The sequence below is a fragment of the Perna viridis genome, chromosome 6, assembly GCF_037379345.1.
Source record: "Perna viridis isolate PV_CMFRI_1.1 ecotype Kerala chromosome 6, ASM3737934v1, whole genome shotgun sequence".
NCBI lineage: Eukaryota > Metazoa > Mollusca > Bivalvia > Mytilida > Mytilidae > Perna > Perna viridis.
This window is the reverse complement of record NC_142450.1, coordinates 14,527,586-14,555,057: the sequence shown is the minus strand read 5'-3', so window position 1 is coordinate 14,555,057 and position 27,472 is coordinate 14,527,586. Positions and strand designations below refer to the sequence as shown.

General features: G+C 33.0%; 3 protein-coding genes across 10 annotated transcripts in view; 1 reads left to right on the top strand and 2 right to left on the bottom strand.

Moving 5' to 3' along the window:
• LOC148613769 (uncharacterized) overlaps positions 1 to 8,856 on the top strand; it is a 32,233-nt gene extending 23,377 nt beyond the window's left edge. For all 8 annotated transcript variants that reach the window (XM_088587350.1, XM_088587348.1, XM_088587349.1 and 5 more), the window contains 4 exons: positions 676 to 782; positions 2,729 to 2,848; positions 3,606 to 3,791; positions 5,116 to 8,856. In XM_088587350.1, coding sequence (XP_088443476.1) covers positions 676 to 782; positions 2,729 to 2,848; positions 3,606 to 3,791; positions 5,116 to 5,139 — 437 coding nt within the window. In that variant the 3' untranslated portion in view covers positions 5,140 to 8,856. The remainder of the gene's footprint in view (positions 1 to 675; positions 783 to 2,728; positions 2,849 to 3,605; positions 3,792 to 5,115) is intronic.
• Positions 8,857 to 8,858: 2 nt separating this feature from the next.
• LOC148613767 (uncharacterized) lies at positions 8,859 to 26,276 on the bottom strand. The gene is made up of 12 exons (XM_088587351.1): positions 26,065 to 26,276; positions 25,286 to 25,396; positions 24,283 to 24,408; positions 23,501 to 23,554; positions 23,146 to 23,193; positions 22,526 to 22,636; positions 21,643 to 21,765; positions 20,531 to 20,737; positions 19,939 to 20,049; positions 18,521 to 18,646; positions 11,570 to 12,214; positions 8,859 to 10,399 (listed from the first exon to the last, which is right to left on the bottom strand). Exons 1-12 carry the CDS (start codon positions 26,171 to 26,173, stop codon positions 10,047 to 10,049), a joined length of 2,124 nt encoding a protein of 707 aa, XP_088443477.1. The 5' UTR covers positions 26,174 to 26,276; the 3' UTR covers positions 8,859 to 10,046.
• Positions 14,156 to 16,223, bottom strand: LOC148613768 (uncharacterized). The gene is made up of 2 exons (XM_088587352.1): positions 15,866 to 16,223; positions 14,156 to 15,573 (listed from the first exon to the last, which is right to left on the bottom strand). The coding sequence occupies exon 2, from the start codon at positions 15,538 to 15,540 to the stop codon at positions 14,167 to 14,169; it is 1,374 nt and encodes a 457-aa protein (XP_088443478.1). The 5' UTR covers positions 15,541 to 15,573; positions 15,866 to 16,223; the 3' UTR covers positions 14,156 to 14,166.
• Positions 26,277 to 27,472: the final 1,196 nt, after the last annotated feature.

Sequence of the window (27,472 nt, the reverse complement as noted above, 5' to 3'; positions counted from 1 at the left end):
ATCAGTCCAAGTTACTTTGATGCTTACATGAGATTGATGAAAAATGCTGAATACAAATGTTCCAATGATTTGTAAGAGTTGTGTCCCTTACCCTAGGTCTACCTTCTTAAATTGAAAGGGATTTGGTTTATACAGGTTTTGCTGTGAATTGTCACTTGCATCACCAACTGTGAAAACAGGTTTAGTAACCACTCTACTGTGTCCATGCCTTCCTCTTTCTATCTGTCCATCTGTTCACCTGTGTGTGATCAGAAAACTCAACTGCTCATTTAAATAGTGCATGGAACAAGTTTTACATTCTGCTTGAATAGTTAGTCTTCTTTGGTAATTGGTAATCTAGTTGTGACCATAGTCATCCTTCTGTCTGTCCATCTGTTCATCGCTGTGTGATCAGAAAACTCAACTGCTCATTTGAATAGTGCATGGAACAAGTTTAACATTCTAGTTGAATAGTTAGTCTTCTTTGGTAATTGGTAATCTAGTTGTGACCATATTCATAATGATTATTCATTCAGTTTGGATTAACTCTATACTTTTTGCTTTGTTGATTTTTACATGTTATCACCAAAACTTGGAAAAAAAAAGTTTTTTGAGTTGAATTGAATTGAATTGAATTAAAAAAGAAGGACTTATTACTTTTGTATTATTGAAGTGTTTAATGATTTTTTTTTTCAGATAAAAAAGACAAGAAGAAAAAGAAAGGAAAGAAAGACAAAGATGATGAAGAGGAGGATGAGGATGAAGATGATGAAGACAAGGAAGATGAAGAAAAAGATGGAAAGGTTAAAAAAATATTTATCATACACTGATTTATCAAATGTTCATTGTATAAAAAAAATTCCATGATATACACTGTGTAATAAATTCAGTAAAATCACTCTCCCGCCCAAATAATACAATGAAAATATTAATCTGCTGTTCACAAAATTCAAGATTAATGCTGAAAATAGCAATGAATTATAGAGAAATCTATATGATTAATAGAAAAATCAATTGGTAATCATGAATAACCAAAATAGTATCACTCGTGCCATGATAGCTGAAATATTGCTGCTCGGACGTTAAACCCCAACAATCAATCAATCAACTCGTGCCAAGAAGATTTGAAGATTTCTAGAGGTTCTCAGGCATTCATGGTAATAGTTTGGTTATTCATTTTTCCAACTAATTTCTACCTCATCCAGTGTTCTAGGATTCCTATTTCCTGTTACCCGGGGTCAAGTGAAATTTAGGTCAGGGAAAGTTAGGTACTTACTTACACTGTCCTGTGGCAAGTTGAAAACTTCATATGCTGTAAGGATTTGTTTTGTCAGGAAAGCAGTCATTGACTGTGGGAATGTTGATTTTATATGGATTTTTCCCGAGGAAACCCCAATATCTGAATAATCCTAGAACACTGCCTCATCTACATGAATAGCTATATTTGTCCTTTATATTAAAGATGTATAAAACATTGAATTTCAGAATAGTATTGTTTAACTGATCTTGTTGCTTTGTTGTTATTATCAGGTTCTTTAATAAGTTAAAACATTATTGATAACTTGCTTTTTTCCCCTCAGAATGCAATGTCTTTTCATGATGCACATTTGACACTTTGAACATTTTTTGATAAAATTATGGAACTTGTGATTGTGCAATCTCGTAAAAACAACAAATTTGATCTCAGTTTGTCACATTTCTCAGTTGCAGGTAACAACATTCCCCAAATTTTATCTGTATCTACATTTTTTGTAAATATGTAAATAAAGCTTTGTTGAAATAAAAATTCAAGTTGGAGAAAATTATATTATACATGCACAAGCATATTGGGTTTTTTCAATTTTAATTTTTGCATATTTTAAATGTGAAGCTAAAAGCTACAAAAGTGGTATTACACATGCAGTATTTGTCATTAAGTAGCTGTCTTTGTAAGAATCATGCAAAATCTGAAAAATGTGATACACCCCCAAAAAAGGCTACATATTTTTATTTTTGTAATTAAGTTGTTTTATGGGTGTATATTATGAAATGTGTAATTATTTATTCCCATCTGTCTGCTCTTAGGAGATAATCAACATTGAAAATCCAGTACATTCTATTGTATTTGAGTGTTATTTACAGAGTTATCTCCCTTAATTTTGAAATCTACAGTGCTTTCTATGTAATTTTTATCTCCTATCAGCACGGGTTATATGAAAAAACCAAATATTAATTTATGTTTACTATAAAAGCATTTTTAACAAAATATCAAAAATAAAAATATGTAGGCTTTCCAACCATTTATCACATTTTGCATGATTCTTAGCTGGAGTACTACTTAAAAACTATGATTTTCAGACTTGTGTGTGTTGAATTATTACACAGAGAACAAATTGTATTATTACATCATTATTTATTATTTTGCCCAAATTGAAATCTAGGTTGTCCTGTAGTAAATGAATGTTGAAAATTGAATAAAATTTGGTCGTCATCCAGGCATGTATAATTTACTTTTAACTTGTCCAAATGGCACTTTAACTTCTCCAGTGCAATTGGACAACCTTCAACATCATACCCTGACACTGTACAATGTAGGTGAACATCAGTATTTTTCACAAAATGCATAAACCTGAGTTTTGATGTCCCTGACACTGTACAATGTAGGTGAACATCAGTATTTTTCACAAAATGCATAAACCTCAGTTTTGATGTCTGGAGGAAAGTTGAAAAAGAGTTTTGAAACTTTTCATTTCTTTTTTTTTTTAATCAGGATAAGAAGAAAAAAGACAAAAAGAAGGACAAAAAAGATAAAAAGAAAGACAAGAAAAAGGACAAAGATAAGGAAGATGAAGATGAAGATGACAAAGAAGATGAAGAAAAGGATGACAAGGTGATTTATGGTTGCCATATGCATGTCTTACTTGGGAGTTGATTTTATAAAATTGTTATTTAATAGCCGTGATTAAGCTAAATTTCCCTGTGGGAAATTCAGTAATTTTACTCTTATACTTTTCAAATCAAAATGATATGGATTGTGTATGCAATAGGCAAGAGTTGTCGTTCTTGATTTTGTTGAAAGCATAATCAAGGGAACCAAGGTTATATCAGTAATCAAAAGAATGTAATCCAGGGACAAAGACCAGACATGGAAAACAGACATACACAACAAAGAACATAAAGTAACTAAAATCATACATACAAAGTAACAAAAGCAAATGAGCAACTCGGACTCCACTAAAAACTTGGAGCATGGACCAGATGCACCGGTAGGGTAAGCGTCCTCAACAGATTTGGAATATAGTAAAACTATGGCATATCAAGATTGAAAAATTCTGTTTGTTTGGTGGGGTTTTCTGCACCATAAATTACCTCTACCATAGGGAGTGTCAGAATTTCATACGGACTGGTACTAAATGCACGTTTTAAAAATTTAATTAATCACTGTCTATAGACATTTCTCTCATGCAAGCATTGTATGGATTCTTTAAAATTCATTTAACTTATCCTACAGTCAGATTTACATACACGTACATGTAAAAACCAACTCCATAAGTACATGAATGTTCACAGTGCATATACATGCTCTTCTTTTGGTCCTAAACAAGTTTTAGAATATATGAAATTGATATCACATATTGATTTTTTAGAAAAAGGACAAAAAGAAAGATAAAAAGAAGGATAAAAAAGACAAGTCAAAAGATAAGGGTAAGAAAGGAGAAGACAAAGATGACGAAGATAAGGAGAAGAAAGATGAAAACGAAGGAAAGGATGAAGACAAAGATGAAAAGAAAGGAAATAAAAAAGATGAACAGAAAACAACTACTCAGAAAAAGGTAATCTGACATAGGTTTCATAAAAAAATCTAAAATTGAGATTTTCTTCAAATCCTGGAGATTTCCCTTAAACCTTCAACTTGAGTCAAGGGAAATCTCAAAGGATACTGAAAATTTCTTTTGCTTTTCCGTTTATATCATTAGAATCCAGAATGATTGCTTGTGGCTATAATCAACAATCTGTAGAAAGTGAACATTATTATTGTTATTTAAAGATTGTTGTATTTAGTTTTTAATTTCAAGGAAGTGAAAAAAAATACATACGGCAGTTTAGCCTTTATGAAAGTATGTCCATTCACAAAGCATTTTAAGAAATACTTGCAAATCAAAAACCAAAAACAGTCTTCATACATGTTTTGAAATCTCCAATCTTACACCAGTCCAAGAATAAAGTGAAGCCTTGGTCAGACTTGCAAAATACTTCTATGGGGATGCATCCTGTAATGAATAGCATCAAACTAAGAATTTCTTAGTTTGGAATGCACTTGATCACAGGATGCATAGTCATTAAAGAGCATTACAGAACCAAGGAAAAAAAAACAAACCAAAAAACAGAAGCCTTATTACAATTTAGATGAATTAATAAAAGGATAGTAATTTTGATAGAGTGAATAACTAAAATATGATGATCATGATTGTTGAAGAATACCTAGATTCAAAAAGTATTCATGATAATCAATTGACTATCCTGTTTATTACACATTTTTCCTTCATAATTTATTGCTATTTTTAACTTCTTAATTTTAATTCTTCGATTGATAATTTATGTTGTTACATTTTGGTTGGAGAAAGTCGGAGAGTTAAGTTATCAAATTTATTTCACTCGCTGAATTATTGAATTTTTTTACACAGAGTATGTTCAATAAATCACTGCTATCTATATAATAATAATTTTTAGAGTTTAAGTAGCTGTCTTTGTAAGAATCATGCAGAATCTGAAAAATGTGATACACCCAAAAAAAGGCTACGTATTTTTATTTTTGTAATTAAGTTGTTTTATGGATCTATACTATGAAATGCGTAATATTTCATTGAAATCTGCCTGCTCTTAGGAGATAATCCACAATGAAAATCCAGTAGATTCTATTGTATTTGAGTGCCATTTACAGAGTTATCTCCCTAAATATTGAAATCTACAGTGCATTCTATATAATTTTTATCTCCTAAGAGCACAGGTTATATGAAAAACCACATGTTAATTTCTGTTTACTATGACATTTCAAACAAAATATCCAAAATAAAAATATGTAGGCTTTTTACCCATGAATCACATTTTGCATGATCCTTAGGTGGAGTCCTACTTAATAAATTTTATCTCTTTCAGTCATTCTCCTGTACAATATTATGATGCAGTCAAAAGACTTCATTTATGGAGGAAAAAAATCAAAGGAACAAGATCCCTGATAATCCCAAGATCAGCAAATCCTTCTCCACCCGATTGGTCAATATCAAAGACTGTTTACCCTTTAAAACAAACTATGGCAGCGTATCTGTGATTTTTGTGTTGTGTTGTTAGTGCTTAATGTTTCCGTCCAAATGTTTACCTTGTCTGTTATTTGTTGGGTATTTAACGATATTTTCGTTGCATTTTTTATATTTTGTGATATGAATCATGTTGAAGAATTTTTAGATAGTATTACATTTATGTTATCAGATATCTATATGTAGTTGGCCTTTTTAGTTGTGATATGTCATTGGAAAATTTTTTTACAGTGAATCCTACAGTGTCTTAGCTGATTCTCCACAGAATTAACAGATTAGATAATTGATGCAGTTGTCTCTTTTGTCACTTTTAAAGTACCTTTCCATGTAAGAATCAGGCAATGGATGGCACATTATAATTTTCAGTTTGGTCTTTTTTCCTCAAATTTATTCAATATATTTAGAAAACAACAGAAAAGTTATTTAAATTTATCCTGACTCATCTGTGATATAGATATTATGCTTATAATTTTCCCGCCATTTTCCATAGTGCATTTTAACTGAATTTGACCTATCAATATCTTAAAAATGGAAATTTTACAAACACTTAGATGATTATTTCTAGAGGTACTTGGTTATTGCAATAAATCTATGTTTTTTTCCTTCATGTGCCACACTGGTACAGTTTGCCTGGTTCTTAGATGGAGAAGTACTTAATTATCATTTTTGACATGATGGTTTGGCTTACACAGATTCAAAACACCTTTATTAGGCTTAACTGATTTTTATTACATTAATTTTTACTATAAATTTAGAAATGATTGCAATGTTTTTGTTATCCAACAATTTTATACTGGGTTATAATTTCAACATTCTAATTAAAATCAGATCTATCAATTTCTCTATTCAGTCACTGCATGTAGGATTTAACAACACTCCATTCTATTCAAATTCTGTTCAAATGACCTTTTTGGAATCTTCATATTTTTCTCTCACTGTAGAATAATGCTTTCAAAATCAAGAAAGATGAATTCTGATTTGCTGATCAAAAAGGTCATCAGAAATTAAAGTAGAGTTGTTAGATATTCCATGTAGTGACTGAGTGGAACATTTTATGTAGATTGTAATTTCAATACAGAAAAAAATTAGTGATTGGTTTCCCTTAATTTTTACGTACATGTAACTGGAGATTTTTCAACCACATGTTAGTCATCAGAGGCATAATAGCAGTCATTGATGTACACTAAAATTTCTGAAATTACACATTTTTACAGTCCAAGGTTTAGCTGAAACTGATTTTACTGCATTAAGTTTTTAAGGGGGAACTAATATGCTATGCTACTGTCTCATAACATGCATAAATACAGGTACTAAATTCAATGTATATATTTACATTTTTAAAATGTTCTAAAATGTCTCATCATGTGGCATTTCTTCATATAATTAGAATTTTTTTGTAATACAACTTGAAGTATTTAATATATGTATATTTGTCAAATAGCATAATTTCATTCTTTTTTTGTTTTTGTTTTTTTTTTTTTCACAGACCTAGTTTTTTTTTCTGCTTTAAGTTCAGATGTTGCTGCGAGAAATTGTCTTATGGTGTGTACTTTCCTTCAACTTTGTAAACTTCTGCTTTTTATTTATCTTGCAATATCTGGGCTGTGTTTAGGATTGTTCATCTATTACGATTTTCATTTACTATATCTTATACCTTGATGTTGTTCCACATTAAGTATTCATCAAACTTGGTGATAATGTTGTGCATTCTTTTTAAAAATGATTTTCACAAAATTCTGCCATATAATATTTTTATACCCCGCCACACAAATTGTCAAGGTATTATATGATACCCTCTGAATAGTTACACACCCGTCTGTCCACAACTTGTCAATTTATAGATAAAAACTTGAAAAGATATTGATGGATCTTATTTGAATTTGTATAGTTATTGAGAACCATGAGATTTAAATCAAGGTCAATTGTCAGTTTGATTGGATGTAAGGTCGTTTGAAGTTGCTTTTTACCCCCAATTTTTGCAACGTGACAGGGTAGCATTTAAATGCCTTATCTTTCTTTTCTTCTATAAATTTTATACATGTGATAGGACTGTCTAATGGTTTTCATCAAACTATATTGTGGTTTTAAAGTACACCATGTAGTCGGTAATCTGTTACAAAATTATCTTACATGAAAGTTTATGTAAAAATGCTTTCATCATCTATTTATTGGTACTATTCTGTGAAGAATTTTGTTTTATCTGACACACTGGTAACTTTTTTCTGTGCTCAAAATTTCACAAAGTATGACTTGAACGCAACTTCTTTCTCTGCACAAAATATGATTCTGTGCAGTAATTCACTTAAAAAGCTCTAAATGTGCATCAATATTTTTCATTACACATTAAAACCTTTATGAATGCAGCATATTTCTACATACATGTATTATTAACTGGAATGATGGGGTATATTTTCTGCTTTATGTACTCTAAATGCATGTTTTTACAATATAAATGAGAAAGTACTGAATAAGTTAAAATGAAATGGTGAATGTATTTGAATTATTTGTAATCTAATAATTAATTTTTATTTAAAAAAAAGACTATATTTTTTTAAAAACTATTCACAGTTTGATCACACATGTTGATTTTTTTTTCATTATTTACATACTGAGCAGGACTGTTCCAGAAAATAATTGGACCTACCATGAGGATGGCACTTTCTGCGACCACTACCCATAATTTTAAATTGGGTTGATAGAACTTTTGTGCATTTTACTCCACTACCCATATAAGTAAAAAAAAATATTGTCATTAGGGATTTAATTCTTTCTGGATCAGCTTTTCCATTCAGGCAAAATAACTCTATGCTTGATTTTGATGAGGGTATTAGCAATTGTTGAAATAGTTTAAAGAGTTGGACCTAGGATAAGGGAAATAACTCTTGAAATCAGTGATGTGTTTGTGTTATATTTAGTTTCACCAAAGCCTGTCAAGCTTTCCTTTTGAACAGAATGAAGTCATTCCAAGTTACTTTGATGCTTACATGAAATTGATGTAAAATACTGAATACAAAGACTCTGATGATTTTTAAGAGTTTTGTCCCTTACCTTAGACCTATCTTATTGAATCAAATAAAAATAGAAGTTGAAAATTGTTAATTGACTGAATGATTTTGTGGTTTATTAGTACATGTAGTACTTGTTATATACTCCAGGTTAGATTTAATATCTCATACCAGTAGAACAAAAGATATTACTTATTGTTTTTTTTTTCTTCATGTTTTTTTTTAATTTGTAGTGGTGTACTTAGTATGTTGTACTTCTTCACATAGGAATCAGGCAAAACCAATAAGGAGAGTGAAAAATCTTATATAATTCAGGTATTTTCCCATAACTTGTGGAAATTGAAGTAGTGAAACCAAAGAAAGAACAAAATTTTAAAAAATATCAATCATTTTGACTTTAAATATTCACAAGAGATTGCTGTTATTGTGAAATATAATTTCAGTAATGACAAGCTTTCTGATTAGATAAAAAAAATTGTCCATCACCTCATAGACCTTATTTTGTAATGTGACTGTGATGTCATTAACATTTTTTATTCGTTAAATTTTGATGCTTAAATTAAATTTTAGGTAATGACTGTTTTATTGTTTTTGTCTTTTGGTGTGCATCATGTGATTGGAGTTATTTCTTTATAGAAAAATCTAGATTTTTGTTGAATTCTAGACGAAAAGTTGGGAAATTTTTAACATGCAAATTTCATTTCCTCTTAAAAAATGTTATTCCTTAATGGGAAGGCAAAGAAAACTAATAATATTAGTCAATTAAAACAGATCTACTGAATGCATTTATCATGTAATGACATTAAAAACAGGTAATGATTTGCCATTCTTTGCCTGATTTTGATGTAGATTTGTACAATATGATAAGGGAATGGCTTATACCAATAGAAAATTAAATGTAAATAATAAATGTTGTATTATATGTAGAATATGTACAGTTCTAAAAGGCTACAATTTATAATAAATAATACAAGTTACAGTGACTGTTAATATGAACACATGGTCATTTTAATACAAAAAGTGAAGTCATTTAGCTGGTTGACGGGGAGGTGTTCCAGCCTCCTTTTGTTGGAAAATTTTGTTCATTTCATGCAAAATTTTGACTAATTAGTGAATTATACCCTTGTACCCCTTTTTGGAAATTTCTGCATCCACCCCTGGTAGCTTATATCAAAAATAAAATCAACGAATATTTAGTTGCTTTCATTGTACAAACAGGTAAGTTTCCATGGTGTTTGTTTTCTCCAATTGAAAATGAATCTTTCTAGGGAACACATAATTCCTAGAGAAACATATTTTAAATGATATGGATTGAGGTTTTTTTTTACCATTTATTTTTCATAAAGATTGCAGGGAAAGGCTTTTAATTAAGTGGATGTCATTGTCACTCGAGTGTCATAATAATTAAAGCCGAAATTTCATAGACTCTTAAGGGATTGACACTAACTTTTTTGTTTGGTGGTCAACAGGACTACATCAGAGGAAAAACAGGTAGTCTGCAGAGAGTAATGATAGTTGTGTTTTTTTTATCTTATGTTAAAATAGGACAAAATTTAGATAGCCCATAGGGCTAGCATTACAAATTTTCATGTAGTTCTCTCCAAAATTAGGGTGACACAGGACTAACGTACTGTTAGTGTTGATCCCTGGATTCCACATATTTTTCAGTGTACCAATATGGCCCCTCTCACAATGTCAACAGTTCAGATAAAAATAGCACTTTTCCTAACAAAGCTAAATGAGATATCGAGAGCATTTGTATTGTGTTTCATTTTCTTTTCAATACACTGGTGATATTATAAAATACAGGACTATCTACAAGTATATTATCAGCATTCCAAGTTGTCTCACCGGTGCTTACTTTAACCGGAAGCATTTTGGAATCCATGTATCCATCCCTCGAAAAGAACAGTTCCCGCCCTTTCACACAAATGTTTTTGATGCTGTAATTTCCAGAATCATTTGTCAGGTAACGGTAACATTCACATCCGGAGAAGTACACCTCTGCTTTGGGAATCGGTTTGTTTCGGCTGTTAATAACACGACCGGTAATCCTCTCTCCAGGACATGCGCATACTTTACAACACTTGGGAATGGGATCCACGTATGAAGTGTTGCATACTGAAAGTATAACCGTTTTAAATAATGAGAATAAACGTGCATATAGTTGTCCAGGAAAGACTTAAAGACTTCCGGAGTGAGATTGACCTATGACCTATGAACTATGACCACGAAGTGATTACCTTGTATCATTATAAAAGGTAATTTCCTCGCTCTGCCCACAAAAAGTTTTTATTCAGGTTGTATGGCAGTTCATTAAAATTCAGAAAAAAAACTTAATCTCCTACTAACTCGTGTTACTGGCAATCTGCTTGTGCAGAATAGGTTTTGAAGCTTTTGCCTATTAAAATATGTTCAGTTTTTTTTTCTTTTTCTAAAGTTGTCGCGCTTAATGTAGAAAACGACTGCAGGAAAAAGCAGTCTCACATGCTGTTTAGATAAAAAGTACTTTAAGCACTTAATCGTTAGGGGAAGATCATTTGAATCTGAGGGTCGTTGTGGTGGGGTCTGGATTTGGTTGGGCCAGAATATTTATTTTCAAAAATTTGCGGATCAGGGAATTCATTTTTCAAATAATATACAGTTAGGTTATTTTTTTTTTTCATTACACTGTACAGTAGAATATTTCGACCATATTTTTTCCTTGTTTTCTAGGTAGTGGGGGCCAGAGTATTTATTTCCGATTTTTTTTCAGGCCAAGTTCTTTATTTACTAAAACTATCAGCCCCTTCAGAATCAAATGATCGGCCCCTAACATGATTTCTTTTAAAACCGAACCTGTTTACTGTGGATGGTGCCAAATTTTGGGAATATGAGGTAAAAGAAACTTACTTCAGGAAATGAAAGGCGAAAAGTCGGAAATTGTATGGTCATCAGAAAAATCACACATTTGTGATAAAATATCAATAAGAGTTATATCCACGACCGGACACGTGATTGATTTAGTCAAGCAGTTTATTTGAATTATATTAAAATATTTCACTCCAATTTTGTCATTACATACATGTACAGCTATATCACATTTTCTTCATTTTCCGAACCACCCTTCATTACTTCAAGTAGTTAGGACATGCTAGATGCATTAGGGAATAGGCAAATTATATTTAAGAACTGTTTCGTTTACGCTGCGTGAATACTTGGGTGTTAAGTTCATGAATGGCGATGGTTTGATATAGGTGTCCGGGGAGGGGGTGTATTGGTATGAATTGAGTGAATGTTCGAGTATTTTACCTGGTGGTCTAGTTGCGCCGATGGTCGGTACAACTTGTGGTACTGTAGGTCCACTCTTGGATGTTTGAATTTGCTGAGTAACTGGTGGTCGGATAATCTTCGTAGATGCTGGTGTATTGATGGCAGTGGAAGGTTTCGTTGATTTGATTGGCGATGATGGAGGCAATGTTGGCATTTTACTTGATAATTTTATCGATTGGCTCATAGTTGGCGGTTTTGGTGTTTGATTATTTGAAGTTGTTGAGCTCATTGGGTTTAGTGTGGCTGGTTTCTGAGTCGATGCCTGCGGTAAGCGAACCGTCGGGATGATTGACGTTTTCATCATCGTAATGAGTGCCGTTGAAAAATTTGGTTTCGACGACGTTTTAAGAATTGTTGATACTGTCTTGGTTGATGATTTCGTCTCTGTTGGTGCCGTTGAAGGATTTGGTTTTGGTGAAGTTTTTAACATTGTTGATGCTGCGTCGGTTGACGTTGTGAGGGTTCGTTTTGTAGGAAGGAGAGACGATGTGGCCAAGATAGGCTTTAGAGTCGTTTGTCTCATTGCTGCCTTTGTAGGCTGATCTGTTGGTAAAGGTTTTAATGTAGGATGAACTGTACTTGGTATTGATGTTGACGTGGATGCTCCAGTCATGACTGTTGTGTCTAAATATAAAGAGAACACATAACAGAACATGAACAACATTCTACATGTTTAAACAACAGTACGAAGTACGTTCAATATTTAAAAGTAAATTAATGACAAGATGGGATACGAAAATCTCCTGATAATTTAGCCCTTACTCGATTTCAAGCTAAAGTATTATAAACGAAAACCACGCAGGCGTCATATCGTAAGTATCTAGATGTCACATGGAGCTAGATTCACATAAATAACACACGAACTTTGTATTATGCCTGTGCACTTCTACACATGTTAACGTAAGAATACATGCATATTGCAAACATAATATAACCATTTTTTTTTGCCTCTCCTCCATTTTTATACATTGCCACAAGACGTGGTGAGGTATATGATACCCTCCGGAGAGTGGCGTTTTCGTCCGTCCGTACGTCCCCAACGGTTTCAAAATGATTTCTTAAGAAGATATGGAAGGATCTATTTTCAAACTTTTATTGTTATTGATTATTTTTAAAATACAGATCAAGATTTAAGTTCGATCGGATTATTTCCACAAAAGTTATCGTCATTTTAAGTTGTATTCACCCCCCATCTCTCCCCTCCCCCCAAAAAAGCTACATGGAGGGGTATCATTAAATGTCCCTTAGGATGTCCTATTATATAAGGAAACATCCAATCACCCCTTTTGCTACCCTACTGACATTTTATACTGAGCATGACTTATTACGAAAGCACATCACTTTAATTTGAGGGTTTCAATATTCGTGCGTTATTTCATGGGTTTTGAAATTTATGTGATTCGTAACGGAAATTAAACTTTTTGTTTCGAATCCAGTTTGTTGTTAAATAAAACAAAATTGGTGTACGTTTTTGTAAGAATCAGGCAAAATGGGAAAAAATCAGAAACATGCATATCAAAAACCCACCGATCTGACAATATAATGTCACTCAAGGATGCTTCCTCTATTTGAAAAGACCAATATTTAATGTCTGCATTAATGGGTTTGCTCAGACATTTTCAATAGAATGTTAAAAAATAACCACATAACCACTGTTAGTTTGTCTTTGGATGTTGCCTTTTTGAGATAAAAATTATATATACAAAGATTGTGCACAAAACTGGTACTTTGCACGAGTTTTCGTTCTTGGTTTGTTTGAGTTAAAGAATAATCGAGGGAACCAAGGTTATAGCGGTAATCAAAAGAATGTGATCCAGGGACAAAGACCAGACGTGGAAAACAGACATACACAACAAAGAATATAGAGTAACTAAAATCATACATACAAAGTAACAAAAGCAAATGAGCAACTCGGACTCCACTAAAAACTGGGAGCATGGACCAGGTGCACCAGTAGGGTAAGCGTCCTCTGCTTTTCTAGAAACACCCGCCAAGTTGCTCATAAAAAAGTCAAGTCCGGGGTAGACGAAAGAGGAAAGGAAAATTATGACATGTTGGATGTTGTTAATGTACAGAAAGGAAAATAATATGCCGGCCAAAACAAACTTTGTTTGATTGTTAATCATATTATGACAATTGGCAGTTTAATGAAAGGCGATGTTTTTTACCTTTGCCGGTCAGAACATGTTTTGCGAAATTGACTAAATTTTCAAACAATAAATGGGAGGGTGGGCAACTTAGAGCTATTGCATCGACCAATTTTCTTCACCCTCGAATATTTTTATTTTTGTTGGAACATCTGCCCTTAAATAGACATTTATCACTTCAATCGTTTGTTTAAACACAAACTGCTTTCCTGGATAATTTTTAACATGAATTTTTGAAAAAAGAAAAAAACACACACACAAACCTCTGCACTTAACGCATCAGTGATTATTTTTAAAGCGAAGAATTGTAACCACGTACATGTATATTAATAATTACAAGGGTTAATTGGCTTTACGAATTAAAGGGAATCTCAATATAGAGCTTGAATTGTTGTAAAAAGTGAAAAACTCAGTAAGATTTGTTTTATTTCATTGATGGCGTCTGTGAATATTATGTTGACCAATATAAACATAGTCCTTCAAATTCATCTGGATTTTGTCCATATGCTTATTGTAGAGACGGTTGACGATAATATCCAGTATGGTCTCTTCGACTGGGTTGTAAATTGAAATAGACTTTATTTCTTTATCAGCTTTTAAAGACCCGCCAAATCCAACCGATGCACGTATCCATGGTAACACGATGTCATTAACTGAGGTAGCCTGATTAAAAACTAAAAATTTGGATTGAATTTCATCAAAGCTGTCCATGCAAGAATCTTCCTTTAAATATTTTACTACTTTGTCCCGAACGGTTTGTTTCGTAATTCTAACTTTTTCGGTGTTTTTTGCCACTTGAATGCCATACTTTTGAGCAGATTTAACTATGTTCCTCAGATAGACGGGCAAAAATCGAATGTATGGATCGGCCCATATTACTGTTCCAAATTCCTTAAGAGCTAATTCGATCATTAAAGGCTTCAAGGCAAAATGTATTGCGATATTTTGGAACTTGTCAAATGGAAATTTCCTGATGTCACAGAAAGTGCATCGTTGACGAAAGAATTCAATATTTTCGTTAGAAAGTCCAAAATCATATATAACTAGTTTCTGTATATCTTGTAGAGGATGAAGTTTTCCTACAACATTACTAACGAATTCTTTCCCTTCTCGAATATTCCGATCTGACATAGCCGTAACAATGGCCGGTGCTGAAGATTGCGGCTGCTCAACTTTAGCTTTCCCACCAACATGCATAACGACGCCAACTTTATGGATAATGTGGAGAAAGTTTTTAACCTCGTTATCCACATACTTTTTCAAATATTTCCTTTTATTAGTTAGCGGATGGGTAGAGTTAGATTCAGTTTGATTATTAATGTTGTCCTTGAAAACGGTCAACAGAGGTGAATGACTTGATTTGACTTTCAAAACATTTGAAACTTCAGTTGCCATATCAGTAGCATATCCATGAACAATCGCCAGATTTTCTTCAAAAGATTTATTAGTCACGAACGGGCAGTTGAAATGGTGCTTCACTGGTTCTTCGTTGTTCGTGTTGAAGAAATAATTAAACTGGCACTTCCATTTTTGGGGAATTTTGAGATCTCCACAGAATGGTTCAGTTCTATCGTTTACCATATATAAGAAAAACGACATTGTTCCGAAAATTAATACGAGCTGAACTATTCCGAAAATCAAATGTTTTCCACAGCATTTCTTTTCTTTTGGTTTATCTTCTATCTGTTCGACATCTTTCTCGACGTCTATTTCTTTCGGTAAGCCATCTTTAGGACGTCGGCGTTGTCGACAGTAAGATATAGCTTTCCAGATACCAATCATAGTAAGATAAACACATAGCATGGTCGTTACCGTTGAAGACTCTTTGAAGTGTAACTACAAGACAAAATGGATTTATTCAAATATTTTATTTTTATCTGTATTTAGTAATGCGTTAAGGTTTTTTTTTTAGGTCTGTTCATCTTTCTGTATAACTCGTATATTGCAGTATAGCAAGATAAAATATAATAATTTCTTAAATATTCTTCATTAACAAAATAAAAGAATTATGGGAAATTAAAAATGCTTTTCATCACTGATGTTAACATGGTTAATATGGCTACGAAAATGGAGTAAATTACTAATTTTTAATTTAAGATAAAATAATAACAGAAAAATGTAAACATACCTCTAATGGAACTACATTTTCGATCCTTTTTCAGATGCCGTTCCTAAAACGACATCGGATTAACCAGTACACAAACTACCACCGCCTGCAGCTATAATCACTTCCTTTTCATGTCAAATTCGAAACGTGGGGTACATATACCGTTACCATTAATTTGTCACATCTAACCACGACAGAATTACACCACGTTTTGGTATAGGACCGACCCTGTTTCCTTTGAAATTTACATGCATTTAGAAATACATGTGCTAAATAATTCTTCAAAAGGGCGGAGACCGTCGTGTTCACTCGGTAAGCAGTGCACCCGTTAGCACACCTGTATGGCGTGGACTAAGGTCTTTTAAAGTTTAATTTCCGAAATTGTCTATATTAGCAGAAAAGCTGCACTTTAGTTGGGTGATAAAATCATACCCCCCCCCCCCCGCCCCCCCAAAAAGAAAAATCGTGGAAATCCGAGTTACATCACAAATATCAATACATCATGTGAAAATACCATATGTTACATCAGGAACGATGTTTTATTCATTTAGATTAGGTATCACTTCGTTCAACAACATACTTGTACTTTCTTTTCATATAAAGTGAAACTTGCCTAAACCAAAATCGTTTCGGACTAAAGTTTTTGTTTATCTTAGCCAGTTGTTTAGTTGACGCAGGTTAAAAACACATCGAACCTGACAATACAGAACTTTGGAAGATGCTTTCTTCATCAAACGTCTCCTTTGTATTCAGGATTCGGTTTACACAATACCACTATAGTATTTAAGTATCAGTATTTGTAAGAATCAGGCACAATGGGAAATTCAGAAAAATGCATGTCAAAATTATAAACCCACCGATCTAACAATTTAATTTTACTCAAGAACGCTTTCTCTATTTGAAAATCCCAGTATTCGACCTGCATGAATGTTTTTCATTTTTTTTGTGCAAAAAATGAGGCTTTGATAGAGTTATCTGCCCATAAAATGTTTAATTTCAGTACATTTCAATGAAATGATAACTCGGATTTCCCGACCGACCCTAGTTTTCTCTCCCGACCGTAATACATTTTTTCCCAAAATTAGCAAAATCAGTAATTTCCGCCAATTTCTGGCATAATACGGATCATTTCCGGTAAAACCGGAAGTACGTTTAAAACCAGGTCACAATAGCGTTTGAATAGGAGACTGATTTATACCGCGTTAATCCAAGCGTACTACGGATGATGAGCACAATGGAAGCCACGAGTATCGTGGCACTAAAATATAATAAATGCTGTCACCAAGAACATGAACTTGCATTAGTTCTAGAGTGAAATCAGCTGCTCAAGACAAGGTATCGGTTTCTGCTTGTTACTACTTATATACGGTACCAGACATACATTTATACGTCTATAACATGCAGGTCAGACATTCTTCAGCTCAAGGTTTAATAAAACAAGTGAATGAAATATTTTGATGACACTCTATTCATATAAATATGCATATTTCACTTTGTTTTTCAAAAAATACATCAATGAAGAGAAAAATATATTTGCAGGTAATACAATGTACTTATATTTTTTTTAAAATTCCTTAGAAGAAAATAAGTGTATTGTAATAAAAGACATAATTAATAGGTGTGCATGTTAAAAATTAAACTTTCTACTTAAAACCATACACTTTCATGACTTAAACATGATGCTATTTTACAAATATAGGCTCAACTTTAGTCGAGAAAAACATAAAATGAAAATGCCGACCGACCTACCCTATTTTTGGGAGGAATGTAATCCTAAAAAGACGTATTGTTTTGGCATAATGCATAACTTTTCCATTATCTTCAAATTAAAGTCTTTTTTTTAATTTTGTTTTATTTTAGAATACACTTTCATGACTTAAACATGATGCTATTTTACAAATATTGGCTCAACTTTAGCCGAAAAAAAAAATGAAACAAAAATTATAATAATAAAATGAAAATGCCTATATACCTACCCTATTTGGGGAGGAATGTAACCTTAAACAGACATTTTTGATGTTGCTAGTAACCAAATTACATTTTTAAAACAGTTTTTTATACCATGTTTCACCCACTGCCCGATCCTTACAAAGACTCACACTTAACATTTTTTTTATCTTTTAATTGATTGAAAATAACAACCAAATAGACAATTTCGTGTTAACTATGGGATAGTCGATGAGTATGCATCAAATCATGAGCTTAATTGGAGTCGACAGATTCAGTAACAATTCATGCGTGGAACATGCGCAATATACACTACCACGAGAAGAATTATTTTTTTCACCCAAGTTCTATTTCATGGAAGTATATGTCATGCATGCTCACGGGCCTAATAGTAAGAGGTCTCCCCAATAGCTATACACATTTCGATCAATCACGGTGCATATTTAAGGTCCGAATAAAAAAAAAAATGAATGGTAAAAGTTATCATCGGCGTATTGACAGTTAGTTCAATACCACAGACATTTGAACTTTGCTCTTAATTTTTTTCTTGGTGGTGGGGGTGTGGGGTGGGCAGTTGGGAGAAATTTGAAATAAAAAGGCAGGACAGGTACAAGGAAAAAAAGACAAAAGACAAAAGACAAAATACAGGATCCGTATCAAACGCTTGCTCCCTAATCATCATCATCATTATCATCAAATTGATATGGATGTGTAACCTATAATACAAACCTTGACAAAATCCACAAAATTTTCTACAAGCTGTTGCAGCTATAGATCTGTACTCGATGGCAGTACACAGTGTCTGTGGCAGTCTGGCACAGTCATAATCATAGTCACTACAGAGTGGAAAATGGTCTGTAACAGAAATACGTAGTATTGAAACGATTATACCAGATGTGAATAGGCACGCTATTAAAGCTTTAAACTCGATATTGTAGGTTTTTTCTCCATCTACCCGAAATCATTTGAAATTGGCATGAACCATCTGTTTGTACTACAAAAGTGGACCTGAAAAGGCTTTGTTTTGAAATACTATTATAGTAAAAAATGGGTTTTCACTGACTGGATCTAAATATTTGTGGAGCTACTACATGTATACTGAATAGCAAACACATCTATATATATATAGCTTTCGCTTGCCGAGCCATTCCTCCAGGTAGGATTAATCTAGGTCTGTAACTTAGTACACGATGTATGGTAGTACGGGACAGTTCATCTAGGTGTTATTATGTAGGATAGAGGATCAAATTAATGATGCATGTCTTATACAAACGTCTTAGAATGTGACGACTCTATTCGCTGCACTGCTCCATCGGATCAAATTGATACAGGGAAGATAATGTAAAGGTATAGAATGGTCTGGAAAGTTCCCAACGATGTTAGAACTGTCAAATTTGCGATGTAAATGTTTTTGCCTTCCCTCCGTGGGACCCGAACTCGTACTGTTGTGACATCTATGGCAACACCGCCTGCACAAAGTCCAGCGCTCTAGACCACTCGGCCAGCTAGGCTATATAAAAATATAGCTTTCGCTGGCCGGGTCATTCCTCCTCGTAGGATTAATCTAAGGCTGTAACTTAGTACACGATGTATGGTAGTACGGGACAGTTCATCTAGGTGTTATTATGTAGGATAGAGGATCACATTAATGATGCATGTCACAACAAATCAATATTATACAAACGTCTCAGAATGTGACGACTCTATTCCCTACACAGCTCCATCGGAACAGATTGATACAGGGAAGATAACGTAAACGTATAGAAGGATCTGAAAAGTTCCTAACGATGTTAGAACTGTCAAATTTGCCATGTAAATTTTTGGTGGTTGTTCCCTCCGCGGGACTAGCGCCCTAGGCCACTCGGCCAGCTGGGATATATTAAAATACAGCTTTCGCTGTCCGGGTCATTCTTCCTCGTAGGATTAATCTAGGGCTGTAACTTAGTACACGATGTATGGTAGTACGGGACAATTCATTTTACATGTTATTATGTAGGATAGTAGGATAGGGGATCAAGTTAATGATGCATGTCACAACAAATAAATATTATACAAACTTCTCAGACATATATATACGTTTTGGCTTTGTATCCGTCGTTCACTTCTTTTACTGCGATACACGGAGAAATGAACGAATTGAAACTCACTGTCACAATATCCACAACGTCTGGCACAGTTCTTCACAGCCCACTGAGCAAATACACCAAAGCATGACTCCTCGCCATAGTCAGCACAATCACTTCGTACATCGTGGCATCCTGCAAAAAGGTTTAGAATCTAGCATACAAAAGAATCAAATAAAATGTTGACTGTCATTTCAACTCATAGTTTTGAAAAAAAAACATGGGTGAATCTGAGTATATATTGCTGACCCGACTTTACAAATATCCAAAACAATACTAAACATATATTATAAATGTACAAGTTTTCGCTGATTTCATTTTATCTCATCAATAATTGTAGATATTGAACCAAAGTAGCAAACTAACAGATATAAAAAGATGGCATGATTGATCATCCTTACATGAACGTATGGAGTCAGTCCTTTTACAATTTTAATGGCAATCATAGGCGTTACTATTTGCATTTGAGACATTAATATAATGCCAAATTCCGTACATTACTAGTCTAAGTCCTAAATTGCAGTTTCTTCTGGCCTTTGCATTAGCAAGGTCTATGGAACGAACTTAAGTTACATCTTTACAGATAAAGATTGAATATCTAACCATGCCGACTTACCTCGCTGAGTCACTTGGTTTGTTGTCATCGTCGATAGCTGTTTTGACGGCACCATTGTACTACCCTTTTGAGGTGTAATGTTAGCGTTGGTCGCTGGTGATTGTGAAGGTTTTTGTGTATTGATTTGTGTAGGTGTTATCGTAGTTTTCATATAAGCCAAAGACGTCACTGGTGCCTGTGTTATCGTGTTGTTACCTTTGTATGGGACTGTAATTAATATATTACAATTTGGTCAAGTTTTGCAATCACCAAAAATATTTTAACTGTAGTTCTAACAGCACATTTTCATAAGTTTTGAATCTTGACCATGAATTCGATAGGTCATTAGAATAGTAAATTCTGAAAAAGTAGTCAAGGAAACCAAGATTCGAGCGGATATCAACAGTATATTATCCAAAGACAAAGACTAAACAGAGAACATAGACATACACAACAAAGGTCACATGAAATAACCAAAATAATGCATACAAACAAAAGTAAATGAGCAACCGGGCTCGACAAAATACTGGGAGTTGGAACAAGTGCGCCGGCAGGGTAAGTGTCTTCTGCTTTTCTAGAAATTAGGTTAACGAATGGTGGTTAATGAAGAGCCTCACACATCACGCTATAATTCATTTTACGTTTTTTGCAAATTATGACCATGAACATGAACGTAAAAAAACTCTTCAACTGATTTAAGTTCAAGTTTTTGTTAGAATCAGACAAAACGGGAAAAATCGAAAACATGCATGTCAAATACCCACCAATTTGACAATTAATTTAACTCAATTTGTAATGAGTATATTTCTACACTGTTATCCGACTACAAAATTTGGATTAAGATTGTAGTTCAATGAAATTTTCATCTTTCGGACTTGATATGGAAAATCCTATCTTCATGTCTTGATTCTGACGATAAAAGAGTAAAATTAGTATGTCAAAGTGGTGGATTAATTCATTCTATTTCTACACAATGCCTGATACAGAGATTGACACTTAAGTGAGTAAATGGAATTTTAGAGTGCCCAACTTATACTTTGACGAACAAACATTGATGCTAATGTAATAATTAAAGAAAACCAATGTTGTGCGTTTATGTCGTAACGATTAAACTCCGACCTTTACTGACTCACCGTCACATCTGTTGCAGTATTTTCTACAGTTGGTTCTGGCCCAGGCAGAATAGCGTGGGTTTGTACAAGCATCAGAACCATACTCGTTACACAGAGCTATCTTGTCTTCACATGGTGGCTTATCTAGTTATTGTATAGATTATTTCATACAAACACGAAAACTGATTATACACTTTTCATATATACAAATAAAAGATCATACTAAAACTGTGCCCTTACTACAGCGTTTAAGCGAATACTATCTTGAACTCCTCGTTGTTCTGGAACCCAGCTGGATCCCCTTTCAAATCTCTGGATCCGCAACTGTACTATATTATTTAATGGATCCGGCTTCATACATGAGTAACATGTATTGTGATCATAAATGATTCATATAAAATATTACAAAAACAAATAGTCAAATTGCTTGAATTTTTGTGTTTTTATTTCAAAATACTAGATTTACCTTATACTGTGAAAGTACATTTATTCGTTGGTACCAATATTCGTGGGAAAATGATAGTTGATTTGATATCTCTATCATACAAAGGAATGGAAATTTTTCTTTTCATTGGATCCAAATTTCGTGGTTTACCAAACCCATGAAATCCACTAAAACATCCCCCCACCCCCATGAACAATAATACTTTTACAGTAATCATTTCACATGTATATTTTCAGAGTACGGTAACGTAAAAAAAAATTCAGAAACATGGAATAGAATTTTATTCTCTGACACTATTTATTTTTGCTCCATCAATTTGGCTAAAAGAGTAAGAACTGCTTTATCACAGCTTACAACGCGCTGGGTATTTGTGTCTGCACCGGTTGGTATTTAATTATCCGGGGTAACAGATCGCTAATGTTACTACGTGAAGCCACTTGTACATATAAAATATCTTACCTGGGCAATATCCACACCTATAAGGACAGTGGGCTCTAGCCCATGGTTCGTAGATCCCTAAACACTTCAGATCATCGTAGTTGAAACAGCTGTTTTGTTTGTCCACACAGGCTGATTATGATACAAAGTATATATTAAAACACGTTTAATACAGGACGGTCAAGCACAAAAAGTGATGAAATATCGTGCTAACTGTGGAATAGTCGATGAGTATGCATGGAACATGCTCGATATACATTTCCGTGAGGAAAATTCCTATGAATTACCAAAGACCTAACTCGAGGAAATATGTGTTACGTATGCTCATCAACTTACCACGAAAAAGTCTTTGGCTACATGTTACGATCTCCGGAATATGTAATTGCTTATGGTATTTAATTCAAAAAAGCGTAAACGAATATGTCGTGTCCTATTTATGAATGCAAAGCATTTTAAATATTTTGTAGATGTCTTTTTTATTGCATGCTTGTGTTTTAGTTAGAGATTTTTATATTACAATTTCTTTTTATTTTATTTTAAAGTTCATAATTCGTTCTATAATGTTTAATTTCTTTAGGATATACTGTATACGTGTAATATTCAGATTAATTTCTCTTCGAAATTGTGCAAGGGCAACCGACCTGAATTAACCGGTTTAACTTCAGCTCCTGACGTAGTTGGAACATTGTCTGAAAAAATGGAATAATTTGCATGATTTGGGATATATATAATACGTTGATAGATTTTCCTCATTGATGTGCTTTACAACATGATAGAACAATATTTGATTGCAATATTTTATGCAAATAAATTTGAAAATCATGCCCATTCTTTCTAAAATCCAGATTTGTAATGTCTGCACATTTTGGAATATGAAGAAAATTGAAGAAATAATTCAACAAATTTATTTTACACTTAATTTAGAAAAAAAAATTAAATTAAACGATGTTTATCAAATGTATAGTTTGTCATGTGTAAATAAAGTATTCTTCTTACCAGTCGGTTTTATAATGGCAGTATTATTTGTTGCAACATAGTTCAGAGCTGGAACTGCAAAAGAGTGAAATTATCCTTAAATTTGAAAAGCGTCTAACCGGTTAAATGCATATCCATGCAGGAATCAGGCACGACATAATAAAGTAACACTGGCACACATACAGTTATCACCAGCACCAGCACAACATTGTAAAATATTTTATGGAATTCACAAAACCTAAGGGTAATACCTCTGTAAAACTGTAAAACTTGTTCATTTTGTGACATTCTGATATCAGACTCAAAACATCTTAGTGATCAAAAGTGTTGTTGATGAAGCTGCTATATGGTCATTGAAATTATTCCCTTGAAACATATGGTTAAAATTTCTTGAAATTTATATATTTTGCTTCTTTTATCAAAGTAAAACACTAAATAAAATTTCAAGAAATTTAAACGAGCCAAATAAATTTCAGAGAAAATGTTAGATACCCCTTTAATCAATTATACATTCAACACACCTTATCACAAACCGTCATAGTCAGTAGTGCAGATCCAACATTTTGAAGAAAGATTTACATTCAGTGGAATATTGACAAACATATACATGCGCAATAATTGGATATTTCAGTTACATTTCAAGTCCATAACCGAAATATAACAACAGTGAACATAGACAATTTATATACACAATGTAGGGAGCTGAATAAATACAATTACATAATAAAAATGAAGATAAGGAAAACAAGACATCATACAAAAAAACTAAAACAGATGGCAATGAGGCAAAAACAAAAACTTACGTGTACATGTATTGCAAGTTTTTCTACATTTTTCCCGCATATAACCTCGATACGAAGGATTTGTACAAGCATCTGTACCGAGTTCTTTACAAAAGGTTATCGCATCCTCACATGGTGGGTACTTTCCTGAAATAATGTTAGTATTTTTCTATCGTTTATTTGTTTTTTGTTTTTTTTTTTTGCACTGTATACAAGATCAATCTCCGTTTTAACTTATCTTTGTATAATTTCAGACATAGTTTTACGTTTGTGTGTGATATTCTAAGCTGATAAATACTGTGTTAGTTACTGTACTCTTTTCTCGTCGTGGTAATTAAAGAGATAGACCTAGGGTAAGGCGCATAACTCTTGAAAGAGTAATCAAGGGAACCAAGGTTATAGCGGTAATGAAAAGAATGTAATCCAGGGACAAAGACCAGACATGGAAAGCAGACAACAAAGAGCATAAAGTATCTAAAATCATACATACAAAGTAACAAAAACAAATGAGCAACTCGGAGTCCACTAAAACTTGGAGCATGGACCAGGTGCACCGGTGGGGTAAGCGTCCTCTGCTTTTCTAGAAACACCCGCCGAGTTACTCATAAACAGTCAAGTCCGGGGTAGACAAACGAGGAAAGGAAAACTATGACCCGTTGAATAATTCAGTTTTCATGGTGCAGATGGATACACCATAACGATTATCGAGTTCATGATGACGACCATAAAACTTCTGTAGTGATGACTTCAATCTTCTTGCAACATAACCCTGTCCTAGAAGCTTATTTGTTCTAGCGCGATACAGAAAGTCTGCGTAGTTTTGGCAAGCTCTGGCATAAGGTATAAGTTGTGATATCAGTTGGCGTTACCAGGTTTAAACGAAGATATAAGCAAATAAGTTCGAAAAAGTGTATTATAAAAGAATCAAGAGTTAAAAAAATAGAAAACGCATATGTTAACGGATTACATCCTTCAAATTAGAATCAATATTTCTGTTACAAAGATAAATTTAAAACTGACATACCTCGACAGTAACCACATCTGTATGCGCAATTTTCCTTTGCCCATGGAGCATATAATCCTAAACACTGTTGATCATTATAGTAAAAGCAATTCGTTAATTTATCTTTGCACTCTGAAAAAAAATGCCTTGTTATACTAATTTCGAATGAAAAAAAGTTTAAAAAAGACAAAACAAAATTTAAAGAAAATAAAATGAAATAAAAATAACAAACAAAACACACACACACACACACACACACACACACACACACACACACACACATACACACACACACAACACCCACAAAAAACAAAAAAATAAATCGAAAACAAAAACATAAAAAAAAAATAAAAAACGAAAACAAAAAAAACAAAAAAAACAAAACGAAAGAATACGAAAAAAATGCTAAACGAAAGCAAAAACAAATCAAAACAAAACAAAGAATAAGTAATTAAAAGAAAAACAAAAACAAAAAAAACCTACAAACCTAAAATTCAATGTAACTTGTTTAACCCCTTGTGGACTTAAAAGTTGGAGTAGACAAGTGTAAAGTTTACTAAGGTTCTAAATACAATTTATTTGAAAGAAAGAGACCGTTGAAACTGTCTGGTTAAGACAGGTTTTCGGGTTATTAAGAGTTCGGTTTAAACAAGTCTGACTGAACTGAGAAACAATGGAACAAAATTGAAAATTGATTACTTGATACAATTATTTAATTAATTATTTAAGTTGTCAAATACAAAAATGTACTTGGTATAAAGTTGAAATCTTCTTAAAATAATGATTAATCAGTGACAGACCTGTATCAGTAGCGGTGGTCGTCGTTGAATGAACCATTTCTCCATACAAAAATGACACACAAAATGATATAACAAAACACGAGCAAATAAAACTGAGTTTTAGAAACATTTTCCGGGTATTCCAATTTCAAACAGTTTTGTGTAAATGAAAGGCGACGAGCACTTGGTACTTTTAAATCATTGCACCTAAGAAACTAGAGGATATTCAAAAGTTCAAAAGGATAAGGATGTTGTGACAAAAGGGGGTAAAGCGTAGAGACTGTGTTACTTAATATACAAATTGTTTATCCTTTTTATTTTTAATGTTTATGTTTACATTTATTCAACCGCAACGTCTTCATCAATCGTTATTTAATTTATTGAAAACATATATCAAGTCTTATCGGAAAAGTGTAGAATTGACCGACAATCCCATCGTGAACCTCACAAAGGCAAGAAATAATAATAAACAAAACTTTGATAAAATTTTGACTTAAAATAACGCATTGTCCACTAATCACTAGGGACATGATATGTCCCACTTAATACCTCCACATATTATTATCGTCAAGCTAAAATGATGGCCTGTACACTACCTGTATGTCATACATTAGACCGTTACACTATTATCCTCTCGCGTTCCAGATGTCATCTGCGTCATGATTATGTCAGCAAGTCGTATTTTGCACTAAATATTAGCAATGTACTTAAATGACATAAAAACTGCGACAAGTTTCGTTCAAGTGCACTTTGATTTGATATAACCAAATCAAAAGAATAATAATAACATTACAGCAAATTGAAACTATATTAAAGTAAACAAGGACTTAATTTAGATAAGCGAAAATGACTACAATTTAATTCATAATTAAAATAGCAAGAAGAATTTGGACAATTGAAAACATTTAGTAAGAACGATAACTTTAATATGTCACTGTGTATGACTTTAAACTAATGTAAGATAAGATTAATTTATTCTTTATCAATAAATATGAAGTCAATCTTCCATGTCCGTCGAAATAATCTAAATATACAAAGCGAAAGCTTCATTTTGTCTGTTCAAGTTTCAAGTTAACTTTTAGTTATATATCATTACGATGATAGCCGAGTGATATCTGAGTATTACAAATAGTCACACAGGGATCTTTAATCTGTTGTTTTTGTGGAAGTAGCGGATATCTCTTGTTTAATTTTCCCCATTGAAAATGAGTATAAACATGTGTGATACTGACAACAATTTATAAAGTATCAAAACTCTTTCCATTCAATCTGCATTTGTAAGCAGACAAACTTCAATCACAAAAAAATATAAATACGATTCGTATTAAAATATATTTTCAAACACTTTCTAAAAATAATATACGTGCACAGGCATTTTTTGGTTCACCAAAAATTCAGGTTTGACGTATTAAATGCCTTCTTTAAACGA